The following is a 24,984-nucleotide window of genomic DNA, read 5'->3' as shown; positions in this document are numbered from 1 at the left end:
CACTGCCAGGGGCTGGAGTCAAACTGCAGGGCGGTGCCCGCTGCAGGCAGAGCAGCAGCAGCAGGCAGGGTGCACGGTGGGCAGTGACTCAAGGTGACGGGATTTTAGGCCTGCCCAGAATTAAGCTCCAATATCTGTCGCCCTTACACAAGATGTGGGGGCTTCTGGCCCCACAAAGCAAACAGCTTCCCCTGTGCGGGGGGGGCAGGCCTGCACCAATGTGCCTGGACAAGGCCATTAAGCACCGGGAAAGGAAAGGAGCGTGCACAAGGAAGGGATCCTGGCGGGGGCACGGAGCAGAGGACCCCCACTGACCCCTGGGGCGGCAGGAGGAGCCGGGCACTGAAGCAGGCACCAGGGTGGCAAAGCACTCCCTGCAGAGCCTCCCTCCTGGTGAGGGCAGGGAGCGGGATGAGGGTCGGGGGGGGGGGCTGCGGCAGGGCCGAGCTTTCTAACGCGGGGCAGCAGTGACACCCTGTGGCCGCACGGACCAGCCGCAGCCCCCAGGGTTGGAGGTGACATTTCTGTCTCCTCCAGCGCGGCTCTCAGCTGCTGCAGGGCACAGGCCATAGCAGGGCTGGGGCCCACGGGTGATGGGCACTGGGCTCCTGCATGTCTGGGATCCTGGGTGGCCGGTACCTCATGACCCGTCTCTCTGGGCTGTGCCTCTGTGCTGCTGCCAGGCTGGGCAGGGATGCCACCAGCGGCACCCGGGACTTATAAGAACACAAGAACTGCCAGGTCCTGGGCTGCACCCTACGTCCATCTTGCTCAGTCTCCCGTGTCGCACAGCGGCAGAGAGCGGATGCTGGAAGTGAGAGTGAACAGGGTCTGACCAGGGTTTTTTCCCCACTGTTCCTTCCCACGTGCAACCTCCAGCATTTAAGGTCTGGGACGGTCTGATTCAGAGGCTGTACCTCTAACTCTCATGCTCAATAGCTGCTGATGCCCGCTTCCCCCAAGGATTTGCCCAATTCCTTTTAGGATCTCAGCAGACTCTCGGCTCCCACTGCATCTGGTGGCAATGCGCTCCCCAACTGAACGACAGGCCTGGTGAAAAAGAGCTTCCTGTCATTAGCTTTAAACTTTGTACCTTCCGGTCAGCAGGCAGCACGCGGCAGGAAGGAGGCAGTGCTGCGGAAGCCCCTGCTGCTGTTTCAGGTGACTGAGAAACCCCTGGGAGACACCGTGTCTCGGGGCTCAGCTCTTCTGCCTGCCGGAGGGTCCCCCACACATCTGGGCCCTCCATGCCGACCGCCAGCAACCCCAAAGAGCACAGATTTGCAGTTGTGGCCTGCCCACGGTAACCCCAAAGGGCCCTGGCCCCCCGCTCCACAGGAAGCCTCCCCTACTCCTCGTAAAGGAGCCAAGAAGGCACAGCCCCTGGTTTGCATTTTGCATCGTTCAGCAGAGGAATGAAACGGGCCCCGCAAAGGAGATTCCTGGGGGGCCAGAGGGGAAGTTCCCTGGTAGCCTGGGGGTGGTGCGAGGACCCTAGCGCTCAGCCTGTGTTCAGTGCTGTGCCAGGGAACAGGCCTGGGGGGCGGTGGGCAAAGGGTCATGGTCTCCCTCTTTCCCACTCCCACTCACTGTGCTGCCTGCTTTCCTGCTCCATGCGGTACCCCCAGCTGTGCTGAACCCTGCCCCGTCTGTGTCCTACCCCTCCTGGCTTCCCCCTCTGGAGCACCCTGGAGCTGGGGTCTGCCCCCTGCCCTGCCATGGGGGTGAGAGGACTCCCCTGGGCGCGTCCCACTTCCGTGGCTGGGCTCAGCCCTGAGCATGCGCAGCACTTGGGTGGAAAGTGAAAGTGCAAGTTGCTGCAGCACTTGGGTGGAAAGTGAAAGTGCAAGTTGCTGTGAGTGAAGCATGGACGTGGCGTCTTCAGGCTTGTCCCTTCTGTCCAGCCCTGAGGTTTCGGCCTGAGCTGAGCCAAGGGGCCTCGTTCCCCTCGGGACCAGCTCTGATTCAGCTGGCAGAGTCTCCCAAAGGGCTGGAGGGGTGAGTAGGATGCCAGGCTTGGCTCTCTGCCGGGCTGGATCGGTGTTTGGGTGTGGCATGTGGAGGAGGCTGTGGGCCCAGTACTTAATGCACACGGGAGCTGTGCAGGGTTGGGTGCCTGAAGCCCAGAGTGGCCCTGCTTAGGGCTGGGGGCTCAGAGGGATGGGTGATCAAACAGCTGGAAACAGGCGGGGCCAAACTCAGAGATTGGCAGCTCCAGCAGCAGAACCCAAGGGTTCGCAGGCTGACAGGATGGTAGTGCAGAGCACAGACCAGGCTCATGGCTGTCCCTTGTTGCATGGCCAGGTCGAGCTCTGCCCTGTGCCCAGTGCACCTCCTTGAGCCCACTGGAGTGGGCGAGCTCCTGGGTAGCAATTAAGCTGTTGCTGCTGGAGCAGAAAGGACCCTTGTTTGTGGCAGATTCATAAATACAGGCTAGTGATGGAGCGTGGCAGGGCCAGAGCTCGGTGCCACTCCCAGGGCACAGTCGCCTTGTAAGGACTAGACAAGCTGAGACAGTTGGAGTGCAGCATTTAACAGCCTGGCCCCGTGGTGAGGTTGGGGAGGGGCTGCAGTTTCAATGACACTTGCAAATGAGGCTTGGTGAGTCTAGGAGAGACAAGAGGGAGAAGTGGAGCAGGGCATGCATGTGTGTGTGCGTGTGTGCATGCGTGCACGTGCATGTGTGCGGAGAGTACTGCCAAACTGAAGGGTAAAAACATCCCAAGTCTTTAAAACACGCTGCACTTCGGATCCCTTGTGTGGCTGGGTGCTTCCAGTCTGTTCTGGGCTATTCCTTCAAGCTTTGCTCTATGAGCAGAAGGGCAAAAACCTTTTCTTTTTTGTGAAAAAAAGGCAGGCTGGTGTTCCCAGGCTATGACCAACTTCCAGGAGCCGGCGCTTTAGGAAAGGAGCACTGCCAGGCTGGAGAAGCCAGGGCACAGAAACCTGTTGGGAACTCAGTCCCAGGCTCCACAGAGCTCTGTGCCACTCCCAGCTCCAGCTTTGGGCTCTGTGAGAAGCAGCATTAAGCCCCACGTGCTCATGGGGCTCTACTGCTTCCAGTTGAGGGGCAGCCGGCTTGGAGGCCCCTGGTTGCTGTGTCTTGCTGCATTGTCTCAGTAGGTGCAGCAGGATGTGAGATGCTGCCTTGTGCGGCGGAAGTGTTTGGTGGTGGAGGGGCTGGGGACGCTCATCTGATTCCCAACCAGTTTTTCAAATATGTGACAAAAGTCTTATTTAGAGCACTCTGTGCAGCCTGGGGCGAGCAGGGCAGAAGTCTCTGAGGTGGTCCCTCTTGGGCAGGTGAGAGCGATTCGTCCTTGTGCTGATGGCTTTTCCTCCAGCAGGAGTTACCGAAGCCATTAAAGGCAAAAATGCTGGTGCACAGCCGCTGGCTAGTGCCCGCTACTGGACCTCCTCTCCGCAGACCAAGCCGCCAGGCCCGTGACTGCCAGCCCTCATGGTGCAGTGCATGGAGGAGGGAGGCACACCGTTTGCCAAGCGGGTTGACGCCCGTCTGTAGCGCAGCAGGACACTGGGTGTGATTCGCAGTCCTGGGGTGCGGTTGGGACATAGTGGTTGGAGCAGTGGTTGGGAGTGAGGCTCAGCTCCCGCAGCTCATCGGGCTGTCTGAATCTGGGGCCTCACCTCCTCCAGGCTGCGCGCGCTAGTCTCAGCTGTGCTGGAGAGGCCCTCGTAAGCCCCCTGTGTGTACTTGCCAAGTGGGGCGGCCCACGTGAGGATGCTCATTTGCCTTTGTTGGCACCATGCACAGCCCTGCTCTAGGGCCAGTGCTTTCCCTATGAACCTTTTGCCTCTCACCGTGGGCTCGTTGGGATGGGTCAGGCAGGCAGGAAGCGAGGGATCAGAGGGGAAGAATATATGTTTCCCTGCTGTGGTGGGTAAGGGCAGGAGCCCCAAGAGCTGCCGGAGGGCAGGAGAGGACAGTCAGCTTGTCCTGTTGCCAGGCAGCCCTGGTCCTGACAGAGGCCGACATGGCACGGAGCAGGCTCGTTCCATACTTTCTCTTTCTTTGAGAGTGTGCTGGGTATGTTGTGTGGAGACCAAGTTTGTGAGACACCAGCACAGACTGGTGGATTCATTTCCCATCTGGGATTAAGAGAGGCTGCCTGACATGGCGATGGCTGCCTGCAGGGAGAGCACAATCCCTTGTGTGTCCTGTCATTAACTCAGACGACTCCTCCATGGAGATGAATGAGCCAGTCTCGCAGGGTCTGTCAAGGTGTAGGTGTGGAAGAAATCAAACTTCACGTTGTGGTTGAATCAGAACTGACAGAGCCAGCTTTTCTTTATTGAGGGCTATACTGTGATCACAGGGAGGACTCCACGCAGCAAGGGGAACCACTCACTTGTCTGTTCAAAGGAATCCTCCCCCTCCCTCAGTTTCTAAGCATTTTTATACTTAAGACAGATCAAGAGAAAAAAAATACGACCTTGAAGAAACTAAAACAAACTTACTTAATTGGACATCTGTGCCCAGGGTAATAATGCAGGAATTATTTTTTTTGTCTCAAAACATATACCTGAATTAAGCAGCATTAGCATTTCTGGTGCCTGTCTGTTTATTTCTAGTCAGAGAGGCCAAAGCCTGACTAAAATCACTCCACAGGGCAAGGTCCTCCCTCCTCAGATGTCCCTGGCAAAGCTCTGGCTGACTTCAAAGAGGCCAGATGGCACCAAGAGCAAAGTTAGGATCATGCCTAAGCTGGAGATGGAAGCAGGTTCAGTGCCTCGGTCTCTCCCCGTCTTCCCCTAGGACTCCCAGAGGCACACAGCGCTGAGGGACTGAAATGGCTTCTGACCAAAAGCGGGCGGTGACCGAAGGTGAGTTTCATAGTTTCATAGTTTCTAGGGTCAGAAGGGACCTGAGTAGATCACCTAGTCCAACCCCCCACCATGGCAGGAAAGAGTATTGGGGTCAAACGACCCCAGCAAGGTGTACATCTAACCTCCTCTTAAACACCCCCAGGATAGGAGCCAGCACCACTTCTCTTGGAAGTTGGTTCCTGATCCTAGCTGCCTTGACAGTGAAGTCGCGCCTCCTGATGTCTAATCTGAATCTCCCCTCTGCCAGTTTGTGACCGTTATTCCTGGTCACTCCTGGCGGTGCTCGGGGGAACAGGGACTCCCCCAGTGCCTGCTGGTCCCCCCTGACTAGTTTGTAACAGGCCACATGATCCCCCCTCAGCCTTCTCTTGTGGAGGCTGAACAGTTTCAGGTCCCGTAGCCTCTCCTCGTAGGGCCTGCTCTGTTGTCCCCTGATCATACGAGTGCCCTCCTCTGGACCCTCTCCATACTGTCCACATCCCTCCTGAGGTGCGGTGCCCAGAACTGGACGCAGTACTCCAGCTGGGGCCTGACCAGTGCCGCATAGAGGGGGAGGATCACCTCCTTGGACCTGCTTGTGATGCATCTGTGGATGCATGACAAGGTGCGGTTGGCCTTCCTGACTGCCTCCCCACACTGCTGGCCCATGTTCATCTTGGCATCAATGATGACTCCAAGATCATTTTCTGCCTCTGCACTGACAAGAAGGGAGTTCCCAGCCTGTAAGTATGGTGCCGGTTGTTCCTCCCCAGGTGCAGCACCTTGTACTTGTCAGTGTTGAATCCCATCCTATTCTCATCTGCCCACCCCTGTAACCTGTCTACGACCGATTGCAGCCTATTCCTCCCTTCTAGCGTGCCCACATCCCCCCACATCTTAGTGTCATCAGCAAATTTGAACAGGTGCTTTTTACCCCCTCGTCCAAGTCACTGAAGAAGATGTTGAACAGCGCGGGCCCAAGGACTGAGCCCTGCGGGACCCCACTGCCCACATCCCTCCAGGTCGAAAATGAGCCGTCCACCACCACTCTCTGGGTGCGGCCCTCCAGCCAGTTGGTGACCCCATTGACTGTATAGGTGAGGTGTCAACACCACTGTCCCCCAGTTTCTTAATGAAAATGGGGTGAGAGACAGTGTCGAAGGCCTTCCGAAAGTCCAGGAAGACGATGTCCACTGCTACCCCTGCGTCTAAGGATTTGGTGACCTGGTCGTAGAAGGCCACCAGGTTGGTCTGACAGGACCTGCCACTAATGAACCCGTGTTGGTTGCCCCTAAGCATAACCTCCCCCGCTGGCCCCTTGTGGATATGTGCCAGAATAATTTTCTCAAAAAGCTTGCCCAGGATCGAGGTAAGACTAACTGGCCTATAGTTTCCTGGGTCCTCCTTCTTCCCCTTTTTGAAGATGGGAACCACGTTAGCCCTCTTCCAGTCCTCTAGCACCACACCAGAGCACCACGAATGCTCGTACAGCCGTGCTAGGGTCCTGCAATGACCTCAGCTAATTCTCTCAGCACTCGGGGGTGGAGATTGTCCAGAATCTTGACTTGACTTGAATACGTCCAGTCCCTCCAGAAGTTCCCTAACTAGTTCCTCACTGACCCTTGGCCTAGGTGCGCCTCCTTTGGGGTCTGAGGGGGGCCCAATGGGGGGGTGGCTGTTCCAGTCCCTGCTTAGGAAAATGGAGGCAAAGAAATTGTTAAATATATTGGATTTGTTGTCTGGTGTGATGACCAAATTTCCTAGCGTGTCCTGCAGGGGCCCCACATTACCTGGAACCTTCTTTTTGCCCTGTATGTATTTAAAAAAGGACTTCTTGTTGTCCTTGGTCCGGGAAGCTAGTCCCAGTCCCATCTCTGCTTTGGCCTCCCTGACCTCCCCCCTGCATCCCCGAGCAACCACAGTATAGTCCTCCCTGGTGATGTCCCCTTCCTTCCATTGGGTGCGCGCCTCCCTTTTAGCTAGAAGACATTCCCGGATGCTTTTGGTGAGCCGTGGGGGCTTATGTGCCCTCCTGCCCCCTTTGATCCTCATTGGGATTACCTCCCTTTGGGCTTGGAGGATTGTCTTCTTAAGGAGCGACCACTGTCCTTGGACACCTGGCTCCCCTCCCCTCCCCTCCGGGACCTCAGTCCTTCCCCAACTATCCTCCTTAGCTCGTTGAAGTTTTCCCTTCTGAAATCTAGGGCTGCTGCCTTGCTGTAGGCCTTTGCCACCTTGCGCTGGATGGTGAATCCCAGCAGGCGATGATCACTGTTGCCCAGGTGGTCGAGCACCCGCAGCCCCCTCACCAGGTTGTCTCCCATGGCCAGCACCAGGTCCAACAAGGCATCTCCCCTGGTGGGGCTGTGCACCTCTCGGGTTAGTTGGAGGTCCTAAATTCTGGCTAAGCGTTCATGAGCGTTCAGACCTGGCTGACTGCTCTTCCCAGCAGATGCCTGGAAAGTTCAGGTCCCCCATGACTACCACATCCTTTGACTTCACTACCTCTGTGAGCTGACTTAAGAATTTCCGGTCGGGCTCTTCCCCTTGGTTGGGAGATCTGTAGTAGACCCCCACTGTTAAGTCTCTTTCCCCTTGGCTGCCTTGTATCCTAACCCAGAGCACTTCTGTGTGCCCCTCCTCTGATTCTTTGCTAATTGACGAGGATGGGTATTCCTCCTTAATGTAGAGTGCCACGCCCCCACCTTTCCTCCCTGTCCTATCCCTCCTGTACAGCCTATAGCCCTTGACATTCACTGCCCAGTGTTACTGGAGCTCTTGAAAGAGATTTAACCCCATGCAGCGAGAGACCGTGGGGTCAGCCTGTTCTTGAAAGCACCTGCAGGCTGGGGCTGGGGCTGGGGCTGGAGCGTTTCAGAGTCCTCGCTCCCGTGCCTGCGCTTTAACCTACAGCTTCTCCTATGGGAGAGCCGGGGCAGGAGGAGGCGTGAGCTCCCATAGCTACGGCTCCCATGCTGGTCCCAGAAGCCCGCTGGCAGGGAGGAGCTGGAACTGGAGTAGCTGAGAGCTCTGGGACAAGGCTAGTGGGTGGTTTTGAATGGGCAGGAGTTGTACCACCCTGTAGTCCCATTCTGTTTAAGTGCTGGTCTTCTCCACAGGTGACATCAAAGCCTTCAGTCTATACCTGGACAACTACACTGCTGGCGAGCTGAGGCGGCTGAGCGAATACTTCCTCCCAGATTTAGTCTACGTCATTGAGAACGATGTTCGTGCTGTGCTGCAGGAGCTTTCCAGCAGAGACGTCCTCACAACGTGGCAGGCTGAGGTACGCTGCCTTCATCCTCCGAACAGAGCTTCAAGAAGCTCCTAGGTGCAGCTCTGCAGGGCCCAGGTGTTCTCACTGCACAGCCCTGCCCCTTTTTGGGCCAAGGCACATGATCCAGGGAGAAGTAATGACCAAGATCTCCCAGTAAACCTGAACAGGGTTTATACAGTAGAGAAGTGAGCAAGGAAGCTGGAGTGGGATGGCTCATGCATTTACAAGTCCTTGTGAATACACGCGTTTGTGTTCACCCTCCTGCACCCTCTAACCCATGCATCAACTCGTGCATCTGGATAGAAAGCTGGCTGGATTGTCAGACTCAACAGGTAGTAATCGGTGGCTCAATGTCTAGCTGACAGTCGGTATCAAGGGGAGTGCCCCAGGGGTGAGTCCTGGGGTTGGTTTTTTTCAATATCTTCATTAACAACCGGGAAGATGGCATAGAGTGCACACTTGGCAAGTTCATAGATGACATCAAGCTGGGGCAGAGGAGTAGATATGCTGTAGGGTAGGGCTAGGATTCAGAGTGACTTAGATTAATTGGAGGATTTGGCCAAAAGGAATCTCATGAGGTTCAACAAGTGCAAGTGCAAAGTCCTGCACTTAGGATGGAAAAATCCTATCCACTGCAACCTGGAGAACCAACTGGCTAAGCAGCAGCTCTGCAGAAAAGGACAGAATAGTTTCACAGTTTCATAGTTGGTAGGGTTGGAAGGGACCTAAGCAGATCATCAAGTTCGACCCCCTATCATGGGCAGGAAAGGATGCTGGGGTCAAATGACCCCAGCTAGGTGGCTGTCTAGCCTCCTTTTAAAGACCCCCAGGGTAGGAATGAGCACCACTTCCCTTGGAAGTTGGGTCCAGCTCCTAGCTGCCCTGACTGTGAAGTAGTGCTTCCTGATATCTAGCCTGAATCTAGTCTCAGTCAACTTATGGCCGTTGTTCCTTGTTACCCCCAGTAGTGCTCGGGAGAACAGGGACTCTCCCATTGCCTGCTGGTCCCCCCAGTAAGTTTATAGAGGGCCACCAGATCCCCTCTCAGCCTTCTCTTATGAAGGCTGAACAGGTTTAGGTCCCGCAGCCTCTCCTTGTAGGGCCTGCCCTGCTGCCCCCGATCATGCGAGTGGCCTCCTCTGGACCCTCTTCATGTTGTCCACATCCCTCCTGAAGTGCGGCGCCCAGAATTGAATGCAGTACTCCAACTGCAGCCTGACCAGTGTTGCATAGAGGGGGAGGATCACGTCCTTGGACCTGCTCGTGATGCATCTGTGGATGCACGACAAGGTGTGGTTGGCCTTCCTGACTGCGTCCCCACATTGGTGGCCCATGTTCATCTTGGCATCAATAGTGACTCCAAGATCTCTTTTTGCCACTGCACTGATGAGAAGGGAGTCCCCCAGCCTGTAGGTATGGTGCTGGTTCTTCCTTCCCAAGTGCATCACCTTGCACTTGTCAGTATTGAATCCCATCCAATTCTCATCCGCCCACCCCTGTAACTTGTCCAAATCTAGTTGTAGCCTGTCCCTCTCTTCCAGCGTGGCCACTTCTCCCAACATCTTAGTGTCATCTGCGAATTTGAACAGGGTGCTTTTCACCCCCTTGTCCACATCGCCGATGAAGATGTTGAACAGTGCGGGCTCGAGGACTGAGCCCTGGGGAACCCCACTGCCCACATCCCTCCAGGTCAAAAATGACCTGTCCACCACCACTCTCTGGGTGTGGCTCTCTAGCCAGTTTGTGACACATCTGACTGTGTAGGCATTGACACTACAGTCGCCTAATTTTTTAATGAGGATAGGATGAGAGACAGTGTTGAAGGCCTCCTAAAGTCCAGAAAGACTACGTCTATTGTGCCACCTGCATCCAAGGCATTTGTGACCTGGTTGTAGAAGGCCACCAGGTTGGTCTGACAGGATCTGCCTCTAATGAACCCGTGTTGGTTGCCCCTAAGCATGATCTCCCCTGCTGCCCCCTCGCAGATGTGCTCCTGGATAATTTTCTCAAACAGCTTCCCCAGGGCCAAGGTAAGACTAATAGGCCTATAGTTTCCTCAGTCCTCTTTCCTCCCATTTTTGAAAATGGGGACCACATTGGCCCTCTTCCAGTCATCAGGCACCTCACCAGAGCACCACGAGTGCTCAAAAAGCCATGCCAGGGGTCCCGCAATGACCTCTGCTGATTCCCTCAGCACTCTGGGGTGAAGGTCATCAGGAAATGCTGATTTGAACATGTCTAGTCCCTCCAGAAGTTCCCTGGCTAGGTCTTCACTGATAATAATAATATCACTGATAATAATAGTAATAAAGCACTGGAACAGGTTATCCAGAGGGGTGGTGGAGTCTCTGTCCCTGGAGGTTTTTAAGACGCAGCTAGACAAAGCCTTGGCTGGGATGATGTAGGTAGGGCTGGTCCTGTTTTGAGCAGGGGGTTGGACTAGATGTGACCTCCTGAGGTCCCTTCCAACCCTCGTCTATGACGCTATGAACCCCTCATGTTGTCTCTTGGTTTCTGTAGCCAGTAGTGGTAGCCAGTAGCAGTAGCAGTAGCCAGTGTCCTCTGCCCCTTGACAGGAGGTCCGCCCGCTGCTCACCATCTTGTGACCAGATGTCCCACACCCTAACCCCTGAATTTGCCACCAGAAGTCCCATCCCTTGGCCTGGAAGTACGCCTTTCAGCAAGGGGTTTTGCCATCTCGGAAGCAAAAAAAGTACCAAATTATATTATAAAAAGCGAGCAGCTACAACATCCATTAATTTGATTTCAAAAACTGTTTTTGTCCTGATTTACATGTGTTTGTGTAGTGTACACAGAGATGATAGCACAATAACTTAAAATGAAGTCTTACTTTTGTATATTGTGGGGGGTACGTATAGGTTTGTGAGGGGCTGTGGGTATGTGGGGTGCGTGTGTGTCTATGGGGGTGGATAGGTGTGGGGGTGTTGGTGTGGGATGAGGGAGCATGTAGGTGTGCGTATGGATATGTAGGGTGTGGGTGGGTATGGGGTTTGTGAGGGAATGTGTGTGGGGGTCTGCATGTATGGCAGTGTAAGGGGGGGTGTGGGTGCATGTGTATGGGGTGTGTGTGTGGGACTCACCCTGTGAACACAGATATACACACACACACTCTCTGCCCCTCCTTACACACACACCCACACACCCCCTGGGGTACCAGTGTGGCCCCATGCTCTCCAGCCATGCAGCCGGGAGCTGTGCAGGGGCAGGAAGACAGGGAAATGGCTAGGAGTGGAGCAGGGCTGGGCTGCTCCATCTTGCTGCCTGCTCCCCCTGGGTCCTACTGCCCTGGCTCCTGTCTTTGACTGGCAACTAGGAGTAAACAAATATTAATTTAGTATATTTTTATGGGCCCTGCGGGCTGGATAGAATGGTGTGGCAAGTCAGATCTGGCCCGCGGGCTGTATTTTGCCTGCCCCTGCCTTAACCTGTCCATCCGGGCTGGCAAATTACCCACGTTCTGAGTTAACACTAAGTCTATATCCTGAGCTAGCCAGGACAGGATGCTGTAAGAGCAAGATCCTCCCATCACTGTTCCTGGGAACTGAAATGCACTAGTCCCCACATGCACTGGTCTGGAGAAGGCAGGCTAAGAAGGGTGGGTGGTGATCTGCACGGGATGGTACCCCCAGCTCCGTGCTGCCCTAGGCAGGGAGGTCAACTACAGTGATGGTTGCTTTGAAAATGTGGCCCTTGGGAACGTGTTGTGGTCCTGTGTCTGATTTCTGTGTCTCTGTTAGAGATAACCCCGCTTCTGATTCTTCCTCTTCTGGGTTCTTCCTCTCTTTCAGAGCTATGCTGCCTGGGAGAAGGACCATGATGCTGCCAGTGCCGCAGAGATGCTGGTGGCTGATATTCTGGCTCAGGGCCAGGCCGCAGGGCTAGGCCTCTGGAAATGCCTCTACGCATTGCAGAGCCGGTGGTTGCACCCTAACCTCCATGGGATGGTGGATGAAATCCTTGAGAATGGTAACTACGTCTCTCACAGAGAAGGGGGCCTGGAACTGGGACATCCCAGAGGCCTGTGGCTGAGAAAGGGACCCCATTTGGGTTGGGCAAGTGCCTGGAAATGGAAAAGGCAGCAGCTCCTAGAGCATAGTGATGAACACAAAAACCGACACCAGGTCAGCAGTGCAGAGTGCAGGTGCTGTGCCCTGAGGCAGCCACACCATGTCACTGCCATGCAGAGGTGGGAGCCGGCAGTAGCATAACTGAGTAGCATAACCTGCCTTTGCGGAGAGGGATGCAAAAATAACTGCAATTGCTGATCATGGTGGTTGATCACGCTGCTGCAATTGGTACTGTGGCACTTGGATCTGTCCTGGGCATCATGTGGGCAGAGCTGGCTGGCTGTGTCTCTGGGAGCTGGCACTATGAATTTAGTGATGATGACCTTGGCTCGCTTATCCAGGAGCTCCCAAGACCTCTATGACGCTGGATATGAGACAGGATTCAGGTGTGTTACGTATAAGAAGGGTTACAGCAGTGACCTCACGATGTTAAGTCAGCAGGTCTCGGATCAGTAAAGCAACTGTTAAGTCTGTCTCTGTAAAAGGCCCCTGGTCCTGCTAACAGCATCCTGTTACTCTCTCCCTCTCTCTCTTTCTCTCTCTCTCTGCAGGCCACAACTTGCTAAAGGAAATTCTTTTGAATGAATCTGGCCATATCCTGGACCCAGAGCTGGCAGGTATGGTGATGGTACGCCCTGTACAGCTCTGTGGTGGTTCCCCGTCCCTTGTCCTGTTGCCAACAGGCTGAGCCCTGCTAGCCCTGTGTGTGTGGAAGTGGGTGCGGGGGGCGCATTGGCGACTGACCTAAGAAAACTTCAGGAGTGATTCAGCTTAAAGGGAGCACCAATGTGTTGCGGTGCCCTGTGAGGGAGGGTCTCTGACCCTGTTGCTGTCTCCCCTTCACTCTGCAGGCTGCCCCCTTCCTTCTGCAGGGAGACCCGTGGCTGCTGAGCCCCTGTTCTGCACTGCATTGCACAGACTGGAATAGGAACCAGGATGGTCTCCTGTGGGTGCTCAGGGCAGGTCCCAGTGGACACCAGTGGGTGTCATGACCTGGCTTGGAGCAGGAAAGAAGGGCAGGCAGTGGAGATCAGAGCAGCTCTATCTAGCCATCCTTCCAAGCCAGGGGGACAGGAGATGAGGAGCTTCTCTCTCAAGCCAAGTGGAAGTGGGGAAGAGCAGGAAAGAGGGAGGAAAGAAATGGCATAGAAATCAGAGACTCAGGAAAGCCAGGCCAGTAGGGACACCCAGAGGTCACATTTAGTCCAATCCCCTGCCCAAGGCAGCTTTAACCCCCTGCAAACTGTCCCAGACAGGTGCTTGTCTAACTCAGTCCTAAAACTCCACAAACAACCATGTGGCACAGATACAAGGCACACAGCCAGGGAGACTGAGAGCACCCTACCCTGCCTTGGAAAAGTGGAGGACGAGGGCACTGTCAGTGTCCCACCACTGCTAGGTCTGTTAAATCCACTTGGGAGATCCCAGGCAGAGGTCACCCACTCTACAGAGGACAGTAACCCCTACCTCCTAGTCTGCACCAATGTGACCATGGGGGGAAATTCCTTCCTGATCCCAAACATGGCATTGGTCTGGCCCTGAGCAGAAGGCTGGACCCCTTAGCCAAGGCACAGCAGGGTTACAGGGGACTTCATGGCGCACACTAGGGCTTTGCCTGGTGTTTCTGACTGCATTTCCCTATTGCAGCTTGCCAGGAAGCACACAAAGCCCAGCTCCGTGAGATGACAGGAGATCTGAAGGAAAATGCAGCCTTAGGGCTCTCGCAAGGACCGCAGAGCTTCCGCATCTCCAGCCGCTACGTGGAGATAAAGGTGATCTCAGACATGGACTTCAAGAAGCAGATTCACCACGAGCACGAGGCGCTGGCAGCAGCTGGGGAGCTGAATGAGTATCGTCTCCAGAGGAGAATGAGGACAGCGCTGGAGCGCATCACACCCGATCGGCTCTTCCGCTGGTGCCCCCGGTCCCGGCGTGTGCCCCTGTCTGTCATGGTGAGCGGGGTGGCCGGTGTGGGCAAGACCACACTGGTGCAGAAGTTTGTCTTTGACTGGGCCACAGGCAAGCACTACCAGAAATTCACCTTCGTTTTCTTCTTCAAGTTCCGGGACCTGAGGGAGGAGAAGGTGAGTCTGGAATCACTGCTCTGTAAAACATACCCGGGGCTCCGAGCACAGCTTGGGAAAGTGCTGGGAGACCCGGAGAAGCTGCTTTTCATCTTTGATGGCTTGGATGAGAGTAAAGGGGGCTTGAAGTTAACTGGAAGTGGGTCCGATGAGCTGTGCAGGACGCTGGGAGATATAAAAACAGCCTGGGTGCTTGTTGCCAGCCTGCTGAGACAGACTTTGCTGAAAGGGTGCTCTGTGCTGCTAACCAGCCGTCCCCAAAATTTGGCCAGCTTGGGGACAGGAGTCTTCCAGAGAGTGGCCAGTATTGTGGGCTTCCTTGCGAAAGAGAGGGAGCAGTACTTCTCCATGTTCTTCGGAGATGAGAAAGTTTCCCAGGAGGCATTCAGGTATGTGAGGGACAGCCAGGTCCTGTACACGCTTTGTTACAACCCTTCCTACTGCTGGATCATGTGCACAGCACTGAAGCTCTGCTTCGCAACCAGGGATGGGAAACCACCTCCAGCCCCCAAAACAGTGACCCAGCTCTTTGTGCGCTACATCACCCACATCTTGGCCAACCACAGCCTGGAGCAGCCGAAGCATCACGTGATGCGAGATACCTTGGTGCACGTTGGGTGGCTGGCAGACTACGGCATCAGAGACTGCATCCTCGTCTTTGATGACAACTACATGCAGGCTTTCAATGTGAACTTCTACCCATTCCTTACGGGCTTCCTGGTGGAGAACCCTAAAAGCCAGGCCCCTTCCCCGGTGACCCACTCCTTCCTTCACCTCACGGTGCAGGAGTTTCTTGCTGCCCTTGTGTACTACCTGGATTACAACCAGGACAACTTAGTGAACATGCTGCGTAGGGCAAAGGCTTGCAAAGAGGGGACCTACGAGATCTTCCTTCGCTTCTTGGCTGGGCTCTCCCACCCCGCCACCAGGGCTCCCTTGGAGAGATTCCTGGGGAAACTGTCTCCAGAGGCAGCTCACCATGTCATCACGTGGCTCAGTGAGATCGACTACCAGGAGGGGCAGAGGTCAGCAGGGCCTGTGCAGCAGAGGAAGCTGATGAATGTGTTCACTTTGCTCTTTGAGTCCCGGAACAGGCAGCTGGTGTGCGATGTGCTTGGCCTCAATCCCTGCCTGGACTTCACCAAGTTCCACCTCATGCTGGTGGATTGCACAGTTCTTGGTTACATCTTGAGCTGCTGTGAGCAGGTGGAGCGCCTCACCCTTAATGCCTGCTTCATCCAGGATGCGGGGCTGCAGCAGCTCGGACCCGAGCTGCACAAAGTCAGGGAGCTCAGGTAGGAAGAGGGATCATATGTGAAAGGCAGACTCTAGGTGATGTGAGCTATCCGGGCTCATAGCTGTGCTCTTGGGTAGAAGGGTTTTTGAGCAGCTGACACATGCAGAGATTGCTGTGTGCTGTAACACACCCTGTGTCTTAGTCATAGTGACCACTTTGTAAGATGGATCCTTTGATGGACCAGTACCTGGTCCTCAAGTATTTGCTTGTCGAGACTTCCACTGATGTCTCCATCCTGGGAGTGCCCTAACCACTTGCTCTGGGGCTCAAAGGAGGGAGCGTGGCACCCCTGGGCAGGTACATGTGCAAGGCAGGTGGAGATAGACTCTCAACTGGGTGCTAGTGCAGCCACAGAGAAATCATAGAGATCATAGAAAATTAGGGGTAGAAGGGCCCTCCATACATAGGCTGTGGCTGAGGAGGCAAACAGGATCAAGCTCTGCCTTCTTATTGGCTCTGAGGCCCATTTATGGCCCCAGGGCCCCAGTGAATGCCTTCCTAGCAGTCACATAGCATGCTGGGTAGCAGCTCCTGGCTTCATGTCAGAGCAGGCTTCACTGCAGAGCTGTCCTGTGCACGTAGGACCTAGATCCACTTGCCCTGTGCAGGCTGAGCTCTGTGGCAATCAGTCAGAGGGGGGTGGCAGGCCACACTGGGCAGCCGGGGCAGCCTGCGCCTCTCCAGAACAGAACATCCCCTGGGGTGCAAGGACCAGCTGAGGCTGGCTGAACTCCCCCTCCACCCTCCTGTTGCAAAGAAGAGTTTGGGTGGTCCTGGTCGGGTCATTCCTGTCCCCTAAGCCTCTGCCTCCCTGTCTGAGCAGCCACCTGGCAGGGTACTCAGCTTCGCCACGTGTTGCCAGTGAGGTGCTGAGCCCTCAGAGAGGAGGTGAAGAACTGCGCATGGCCACACTGAGCAATCTCATAAGACACCCTGCCCAAGGCTTGGCCCCTGCACACTGTGCTGTGCCATGTGGTGTCCTATAGCACTGTTGAGGGCTTGGCACCCAGCTGGCCAAGCCATAGAGGTTCCTTAGAAATCCCAGAAATCATAAAGATATTCGGCTGGAGGAAACTTCTAAAGGTCACATCTAGTCCAACCCCTGCCTGAGGCAGGATCAGCCCTGTCCAAACCAACCCAGACAAATCCATAATCTAGCCTCTTAAAAAAATCTGCTGCCAAACCTGACACAGCACAAGACATCACACCCAAACCTGTCCCAGGGAAAATAGCAGGACCACAGTGGCCAATGTCTTGCTTCTCTAAAAGGTTGTTAATATGTGCTCAAGAGACCAGGTAGAGGCCATAGCACCTGCTACAAGAGGAAGGCAATTCCCCCTGCAGTGCGTGCCTGTCTGACCATGGGGTAAAACTCCTTCCTGACCCCAAATCCGGCATCAGTCTGACCCTGAGCAGAGGGGCAAGACCCTCTAGCCAGAAGCCTCTGGCTTTAAGTCCCAGCAGGAGCACTGGCATAGCCCCATCCCCATCCCTAGCATCAGCTTCAGTCATCACCCAATGTCACCGAGGAAGGCTTAAAGAAAAAAAATGCTCCTGATGTAGCAGCAGAGGCGGGATGCGGGGAAGTGGGATTCCCTCCCAGTCCCAGCAGAGCACAGATGCCTGGGAAATCCCCATGGTAGCACACAGGCATTGCTGTGCCTGGATCATCCCCAACCAGTGTCCTCCGCCCTCTTCTTGAACACTTTGTGGAAGAAATCAAACTTCGTGTTGTGGTTGAATCAGAACTGACAGAGCCAGCTTTTCTTTATTTAAGGCTGTACTGTGATCACAGGGAGAATTCCATACAGCAAGGGGAATCACCCTTGTCTGTTTCAAAGGATTTCTCAGACTCTCTAAGGTTACAAGCATATTTATACTAAAGACAGAGAAAGAGATAAAAGGATACACTTTGGAGAAACAAAACAATAGTAAATTACACAGAAACTTAGGTCATTTACTTAAACAATTATTTATTAATAGGGCTATCCCAGGGCATACAGGGCAAGATACTAAGATAACCTAAGGAATGCAGGAATGCGGATTCCTTATCTCAGAACATTTAAATTAAGCAGTATCAGCACGTCTGGTCTTTGTCTGTTTTTCTAGTCAAGGAAGCCAATTACTTCTACATTCCCTAATTTTTAAAAAATTTTTTTTACAAGTTAGATATTTATAGCTATTAGCCTTTCAGCTTCTAGTTTCTTTTTCTCTTTACTTTCTGCTATTTCAACATACAAATTATATACCTCATTTCTGGTTGATGGTCTATTCTTCATTGGTTTAGCAGTATGCTTTATGCAACATTCTATTATCATAAACACTAGGCATACTCCAATAAAAACCACAAACAATATCAACAAACTATGAATGACAGTAGAGCCTAAGGAACTAAAAATAGAGCTAAACCAAGAATTCAAATTCCAGTTATCTGACTCATGCAATTTAGCTGCTTCTTTTCGAATATGTTTACTTAAATCCTGGATTTCTTTTGAATTATCAGGAATATAAGTACAGCATTCTTTACTTATTAAAGCACAGACTCCTCCTTTGGTGGCTAGTATATAATCTAATGCAAGTCGGTTTTGCAGTGCCATTTGCCTTATTTCCTTCATTTCTGTATTTATTTTATCAAAACTATCAGCAGTAGCATTAGCAATCTTTTCCAGAGATGCTGCAATTTTCTTTATTTTGGACATAGCTAAGCCTGCGCCATAGCTGGGGAACATTATACCCCAAAAGCTTTGATTTTCTGTAATTTCACGAACATTGCGAATTTTCTCTTTAGGTAAACGAGATCTCACAGTAAAAGCAGGATACGCTGCAGAGACATAGCACGTTCCTCTCCAACCAGAGGGAAGATTTTTATAGGCCTTATCTCCACATACAAAATAGTGACCAGCTAATGCAGTATATCCACCTATATTACAGCGTGGGGACATCATCCATTGCGAATAATAGCCTGAAAATTGACCTGCAGGGGAGTAGTTAGATAGCCAGGAATTATTGGAAAACCAAGCACCATTTATTTTAAATTCTACCTCACACTTACTGACTCCTACTGCAACATGAGATCCATTACAGGTCCAGCAGAACTTTCCAGGGGTGGCATAAGCTAATTGTACATATTCAGACTGGTTGCAACTTACATTCTGCCAGGTTTCGTTCTCATGAAAATCTGAATAGTAAGGGGCTAACATCTGAGTTGCATTCAAGGGTACCGGTATCATGGGTATTCCTCCAGTAGAATAGATAGGGACATGACTACATATCCAACAACGAGAGACATTTAAATCTATTCCAATTTGATTAACTAAAGACAAGAACACATTTTCATGAAGTGATCTTCTTTGTCGGTGCAGAAGTGTAGTTTGGTTTACACAGTTTCTTATAACTGATGAGTCAAGTTCATATAAGATGGCTCAAAAAGAAATACTGAATACTATCCAAATCACAACTAACCAACTCCACCTCGGGAACCAGGAACTAGGTAGAGGCCTTTTTCCTGTCCCGAAGGGCATAGTGGTGTCGTTGGGGCACATCCTCTTCGCTCTGTAGTGGCAAATCCTCTTCGCCAGTAGGCGCTTGGCTCACTACTGGTCTTGAGCTCTCTTGCTGGCAGGCGCTAGGCTCACTACCAGTCTATGGAGGCTGATTACAAGATTGGTATGGAGGAGACTCTAGGTCTAATGGGGCTGATGTTTTCTTACTGTGTGAAGCATGGATCCATGTCTGGAGTCCTTGACACTTTATTGCAGTGTTGGTGGTCAGGAGTACCTGGAATGGGCCTTTCCAGCGAGGTTCCAGCGATGACTTTCGTTGATGGACTTTTACATGGACCTAATTTCCAGGCAGGATAGAATGGCATGGCTCATCTGGTTCTTTGGGGAGAGCTGCCTGTACCTGTGAATGAAAACCCTTAACACATTTCATTAGTGCTTTACAATAGTCTAGAATGGTATCATCAAGTGAATGTATATCGCAAAAGTGGGAAGCAATAGGTGGCGAGGCGGGGAGCCTCATGGGTCTTCCCATTAGAATTTCATGCGGGCTAAGCCCAGTCTTTTGGTTGGCAGTAGATCTCATACTCATAAGGGCTATGGGAAGTGCATCTGGCCATTTTAGGTGAGTCTCAGCACAAATTTTGGCCAGCTTATTTTTCAGAATGCCATTTTGGCGTTTTACTTGACCCGAGGCCTGCGGATGGTATGGGCAATGACAGTTCTGCTGGATCTGCAGGACTTTGCAGACTTCTTCTATTATCTGTCCAGTAAAATGAGTTCCTCTATCAGAGTTTAGGGATAAAGGAATACCAAACCTTGGAATAAAGTCTCTGAGCAACTTTTGCTTACGGTTATGGTGTCAGCTTTTGCACATGGGTAGGCTTCTACCTATCCAGAAAACATACATACAATAACAAGAACACATTCATAAGAACAACATTTCTGTATTTGAATAAAATCTATTTGTAAATTTACAAATGGTCCCCAAGGTGGGGGATGTGCTGCCTTCTTTGTTTTTACAGGCTTTAAGGAGGTAGATAGATGCCAAGAGCAAATCATCAACATATTGCACAAGCACAGAATTTTCTTAAAATATTATGTCATCTAGATCTTTTTTAGAATTTGGGAAAAAAGAGAAGGGGATTCAGTAAAACTCTGGGGCAATCACGCCTAGGTATACTGAAGTCCTTGATAGGTAAATGCAAAGAGAAACTGGATATCAGGGTGTATAGGGGTAGGAAAAAAAATGCAGAACACAAATCAACAACAGTAAAATAACAAGCTTTAGGGGGAATACAGGCCAAGATAGTAGCTGGATTTGGTACAACAGGAAAAGTAGGTAAAACTGCACAATTTACCGCACGGAGGTCTTGTACAAAGCGATAGGTATTCTTTCCAGGTTTTTTTTTTTTACAGGAAGAATAGGCGTATTACAAGGGCTCTTAGTTTGGACAATGATACCTTGCTTTAAAAGAGCAGTTATAACAAGGCATATCCCTTCCCCTTCTTCAGCTTCTGGACGTAAAGGGTATTGAGCAACTTTGGGTAAAGGCTTAGCTGGGTTTAATCTAATTTTTACAGGCTGGGCAGTATGAATTTGTCCTACTTCATTAGCATGCTGGGACCAGAGGAATGGAGGGACAGCTTTTATGATTTCTTCTTGCAACACAGAAAGATCAGGGAACTCGGGTTCAGGAGGTGAGCTAGCTAAAGCTGCAAGTACTGCTATCTCGTTATCACAAGGGACATCTAAATAAACACCATTAGGAAAACAATAGATAGTACAGCCAAGTTTACAAAGCAAATCTCTGCCTAACAAATTAACAGGAGAACAAGGACTAAGGAGAAAGGCATGTTGATCAGAAACAGGACCAAGAGAAACATGTAATGGTTGGGAAACAGGATGAGGAACTATTTGATTTGAAATTCCCACAGCATTTACAACAGTAGAGGAGAGGGGAGTTGTGGAAAATTCTTTAGCTCAAACAGTAGAGCGGCTTGCACCACTGTCTACTAAATATTTTGTAGAAATGCCATTTATCATGCAGGAAACAAAGGGATCATCTTGATTAAGTGGGAGAAGTGGGGCTGTGATGATGTTACTATTTCTCAGGCTGGCTTAACAGGAGGCTCCCTGATTCAGGACAGAGAATTGAGTGAGAGGAGGTGGTGGAGGTTTAAACATCATCCCCGGCTGGCCAGGCCGGTGAGGACATTGAGCCTTCCAGTGTCCTGGTTGGCCACAATAATGACAACTGCCATTATTTTGGGACTGAAATCCTCCTTGTCTCATCCCGCGACCATGTCCCCTGCCTCTGAACTGTCCTCGATGGAAACCTTGGCTTCTGCCCCTGTCTAAAGTTTGCAATTGCAATGACATTAACTTAGTTTCCATGGATTCCTTTTTCTTTTCCTGGCAGGTTGTACAATGATTTGCAATGGTGACTAGTTCTGCGAGTGGCTTAGTCTGCCAGCCTACAGCAATTGTGCACAACTGTTCCTGGACTTTAGAAAGAAGTCCGTGGACAAAAGCAGAAGCAACTGCTTTTGGGGCAGTTTCAGCTGCATTTTCAATACCAGAATGTCTTTCAAATATTAGTTTCAAGCGGTCCATGTAGTCTGCTGGGGATTCCCCTTTATTTTGTTTACAGTTATGTATTTTGGCCCAGTCAGTTTTCCTGGGGCAAATTTTAAGCACAGCCTCAAGGAGGCATCTTCGGGCATCTGTTAAGTGATCTCCAATTCCGGGGTCTTGAGTAGGCCAAGTAGCCTGTGCGATGAGGCGGTTGCAGACCTCAGAGGGCAGAACACTTCTCATTAATTGGTTCAAATCTGCCCATGTTGGATCATAACAATGGATTACAGTTTCTAATTCATCTTTAAATTTCTGGGGCTCCTCTCTGATGTTAGGAAATTGTTTAACAAGGTTCAGGAGATCTCCTGGGGTCCAGGGGACAGGGACTGTGATTGTAGTTTCCCCATTTGGACCTTGCCCTGGAAGTTGGCGTAAAGGCATAAGCTGAGCCTTCTTAGATTTTAAAGAAGGGGCTGGACCATACTGGGTACCAGACCTTAAACAAGAGAAGGGAGTTGAAATTTCAGGAGACAGATGTCATGTCTTTGGTGGGCGTGGGCATGCCCCGGGGGCAGGTGACGATTGTTGAGTGATAGTTTCTTGGTGAGGTGGGCTATTCCTGCCAGAAGAGTCTATTTGGTTACTTTGGACTTCTTCCGGTTCAGATTGTGCCTGGGACTGATATGGGGGTGGCACATTAAGAAAATCAGTTATATCTTCTGCAGATTCATTCTCAGTTATTTGTGGATAAAGCTGTTTAGGTGCTGATGGTACTATTGATGGGGGGCCCCCTTTTGGTGCACCTCTCTGCTTTAATTCTTTTATCTGCATTTTTCAGTTTCTCTTGGGAGTCTTTAAGACTCCGAACTTGAGATTTTTTTTTTCCTATTTTATTTATTTATTTTACTTTGGAAGCTTCTTTATATTAATCAAAAAAAATGTGTCCCACTGAGTCTGTGGTATATTACTACCCTTAACTCAAGGTCTCTGTGAGGATAAACAATTTTACTTAAATCATGTGTTCTCTCCAGGGGAAACTGCCGGCTAAAATCATCTCTGGCGTACCAATTCCATTTGTCTAGAAACTTACAACTTTTATGGCCATAGTGTGTGTACATGTACAATGCTGGAGTCCCTTTTGGCAGAGCCGGTATGTCTTTTAGACTCTCCGCTCTCCATATCTTTAACCTTAATTCACATAGTTCTTTCACACAGGAATGGCTTATTGAGGGTGTCCGGTCAGGTTGTGAGATTTGCTAGTGGCATAGAGATGCTGTGGCTAATGTCCAAAGACAAGACTCCACTGCAATAACAGCACACAATGCAGTTACTCACGGTTAGACACGGCTCATTTATGAGGGTGGGGAAAGGGTAAACCTGTCCACTGGGTCACGAGGTTCCAGTTGGGCCCCCTTGAATTCAAAACTGCCCTTCTGGACAGCCTTGGGGCGGCTGAACCCAACCTTAGTCTCAGACCTGGTCAGTGGCTCATATTTCTCAATTCATACTCTCAATTCACACAAGGGAATTTCTGCATTGAGGCACGAGGTTTAAGAGCATTTCTTTAGTCTCAGCCTTGGTCAATGCTTATTGTGGAAAACATTCATACTCTAAGAGTTTCCACCTTGCACCCTTGCTTTCAAAGAGCACACAGAACAAATCTGGTGTCTTCGGGGCGACTGCACAAGGTTTCTACTTCTGGCCTCAGAGAGACCTCACAGTTCTTTACAGAACTGAACTCAATTCATACAGGGAAATACTTTCACTGACAACAGCAACACAGAGTCTTAACTCTTAACCTTGTCTCTTAACCTTGAGTCTTAACCTTGACTCTTAACCTTTCTACTTACAGTTAATACTTACACAGTGGGTCTGACAGTTCTGGCAGCAAAAGTTCGGATAGAGTGAGCCTCAAGTAGTGAATCAGGAAGACACAGAAACAGCCTCTCACTGAAAAGCCCCAATAGAGATTTCAAAAGGTCTCGTACCTTGGTTTGGCGCCAGGGCTTCAGTGAAGAGATGTCTGTGTCTCAACTGATCACTCCGGGCGTCTCTATCCGAGTCACGGCACCAAATTGTGGAAGAAATCAAACTTTGCGTTGTGGTTGAATCAGAACTGACAGAGCCAGCTTTTCTTTATTTAAGGCTATGCTGTGATCACAGGGAGGATTTCATACAGCAAGGGGAATTGCCCACTTGTCTGTTTCAAAGGATTTCTCAGACTCTCTAAGGTTACAAGCATATTTATACTAAAGACAGAGAAAGAGATAAAAGGATACACTTTGGAGAAACAAAACAATAGTAAATTACACAGAAACTTAGGTCATTTACTTAAACAATTATTTATGGATAGGGCTATCCCAGGGCATACAGGGCAAGATATTAAGATAACCCAAGGAATGCAGGAATGCGGATTCCTTATCTCAGAACATTTGAATTAAACAGTATCAGCACGTCTGGTCTTTGTCTGTTTTTCTAGTCAAGGAAGCCAATTACTTTTACAACTTCCAGTGTTGGAGGGTCCACCCCTTCCCCGGGCATCTATCCCACTGCTCTGACAGTGTCAGAGTGATGCTGCAGTGGGCTGTCGGGTGTCTCTAGCTGTGGTGGTGTAGCTGAGGGCTTACAGAGGGTGTGGGGACAGCAAGGCAGTGGCTCAGGAGCACCTGCAAGGGGCATGAGAAAGGCTGGGAGAAACTCAGTGGGGAGCCAGGGAGGGAGAGACCCAGCGGGTGTGGGAGAAAGCCCAGGTGGCTGAGGGCAGATAGTCAAGGCAAGAGGTGCATGCTGTGGGGCAGGGAGGAGGGCTGGGGGGGAAGCTCGAAGGGGCATAGGAGCCATCTGAGGTGGAGACGTAGGTTCCTCCCCTGCGACAGAGCAGGGAGGCCGGGGGACTGGAGCAGGCGGCCGCGGGCTGGAGGAGGAGGCGGTGGGTTTGGCAGGGAGCGTGCGGGGTGGTGCCGGAGCCAGTAGAGAAGTCGGCACATGTCTAGCAAACAGCAGGACAGCCGGTGCCTCGTGTGCCTTTCCTAACCAGAGCAGTGGCCCATCTGTCCCATGCTGTCCTCTTTCATTTCTTCCCCAGCCTCGTGGATAACGACCTGAAGGATCCTTCAATGAAGGTGATTTGCGGTGCTCTGAAGCAGCCAGATTGCAGGATGGAGACTTTGAGGTAGCCGCGTGGGCGGTGTGGGGTGATCCAGAATTTCTGAGGTGGCTCTGAGGAAGGTCTTTGCGCCTGGGGCAGCCAACTCGCAGCGCGAAGCTGGTTGTCTTGTCCCGGGACTTTGACTCATGCTTAAGAATCTCTGCAGGAACGGGCCTGCCCAGGCC

General features: G+C 51.6%; 1 protein-coding gene across 2 annotated transcripts; it reads left to right on the top strand.

Annotated features, from left to right (window-relative positions):
• Nucleotides 1-548: 548 nt before the first annotated feature.
• On the top strand, nt 549-24,955 carry LOC149861322 (NACHT, LRR and PYD domains-containing protein 3-like). Of its 2 annotated transcripts, none has more exons than XM_090051456.1 (7): nt 549-1,303; nt 4,778-4,845; nt 7,947-8,113; nt 11,914-12,091; nt 12,744-12,809; nt 13,840-15,571; nt 24,737-24,955. In XM_090051456.1, the coding sequence occupies exons 2-7, from the start codon at nt 4,812-4,814 to the stop codon at nt 24,825-24,827; spliced, it is 2,268 nt and encodes a 755-aa protein (XP_089907582.1). In that variant the 5' UTR covers nt 549-1,303; nt 4,778-4,811; the 3' UTR covers nt 24,828-24,955. The 2 variants fall into 2 exon arrangements, with proteins under 2 accessions (XP_089907582.1, XP_089907581.1); XM_090051455.1 differs by having other exon boundaries at nt 549-1,998.
• The last annotated feature ends 29 nt before the right edge of the window (nt 24,956-24,984 follow it).

The sequence above is a fragment of the Crocodylus siamensis genome, chromosome 6 (assembly GCF_052110815.1).
Source record: "Crocodylus siamensis isolate JL-2025a chromosome 6, ASM5211081v1, whole genome shotgun sequence".
NCBI classification, from domain to species: domain Eukaryota; kingdom Metazoa; phylum Chordata; order Crocodylia; family Crocodylidae; genus Crocodylus; species Crocodylus siamensis.
This window is presented reverse-complemented; position numbering and strand designations above follow the sequence as displayed.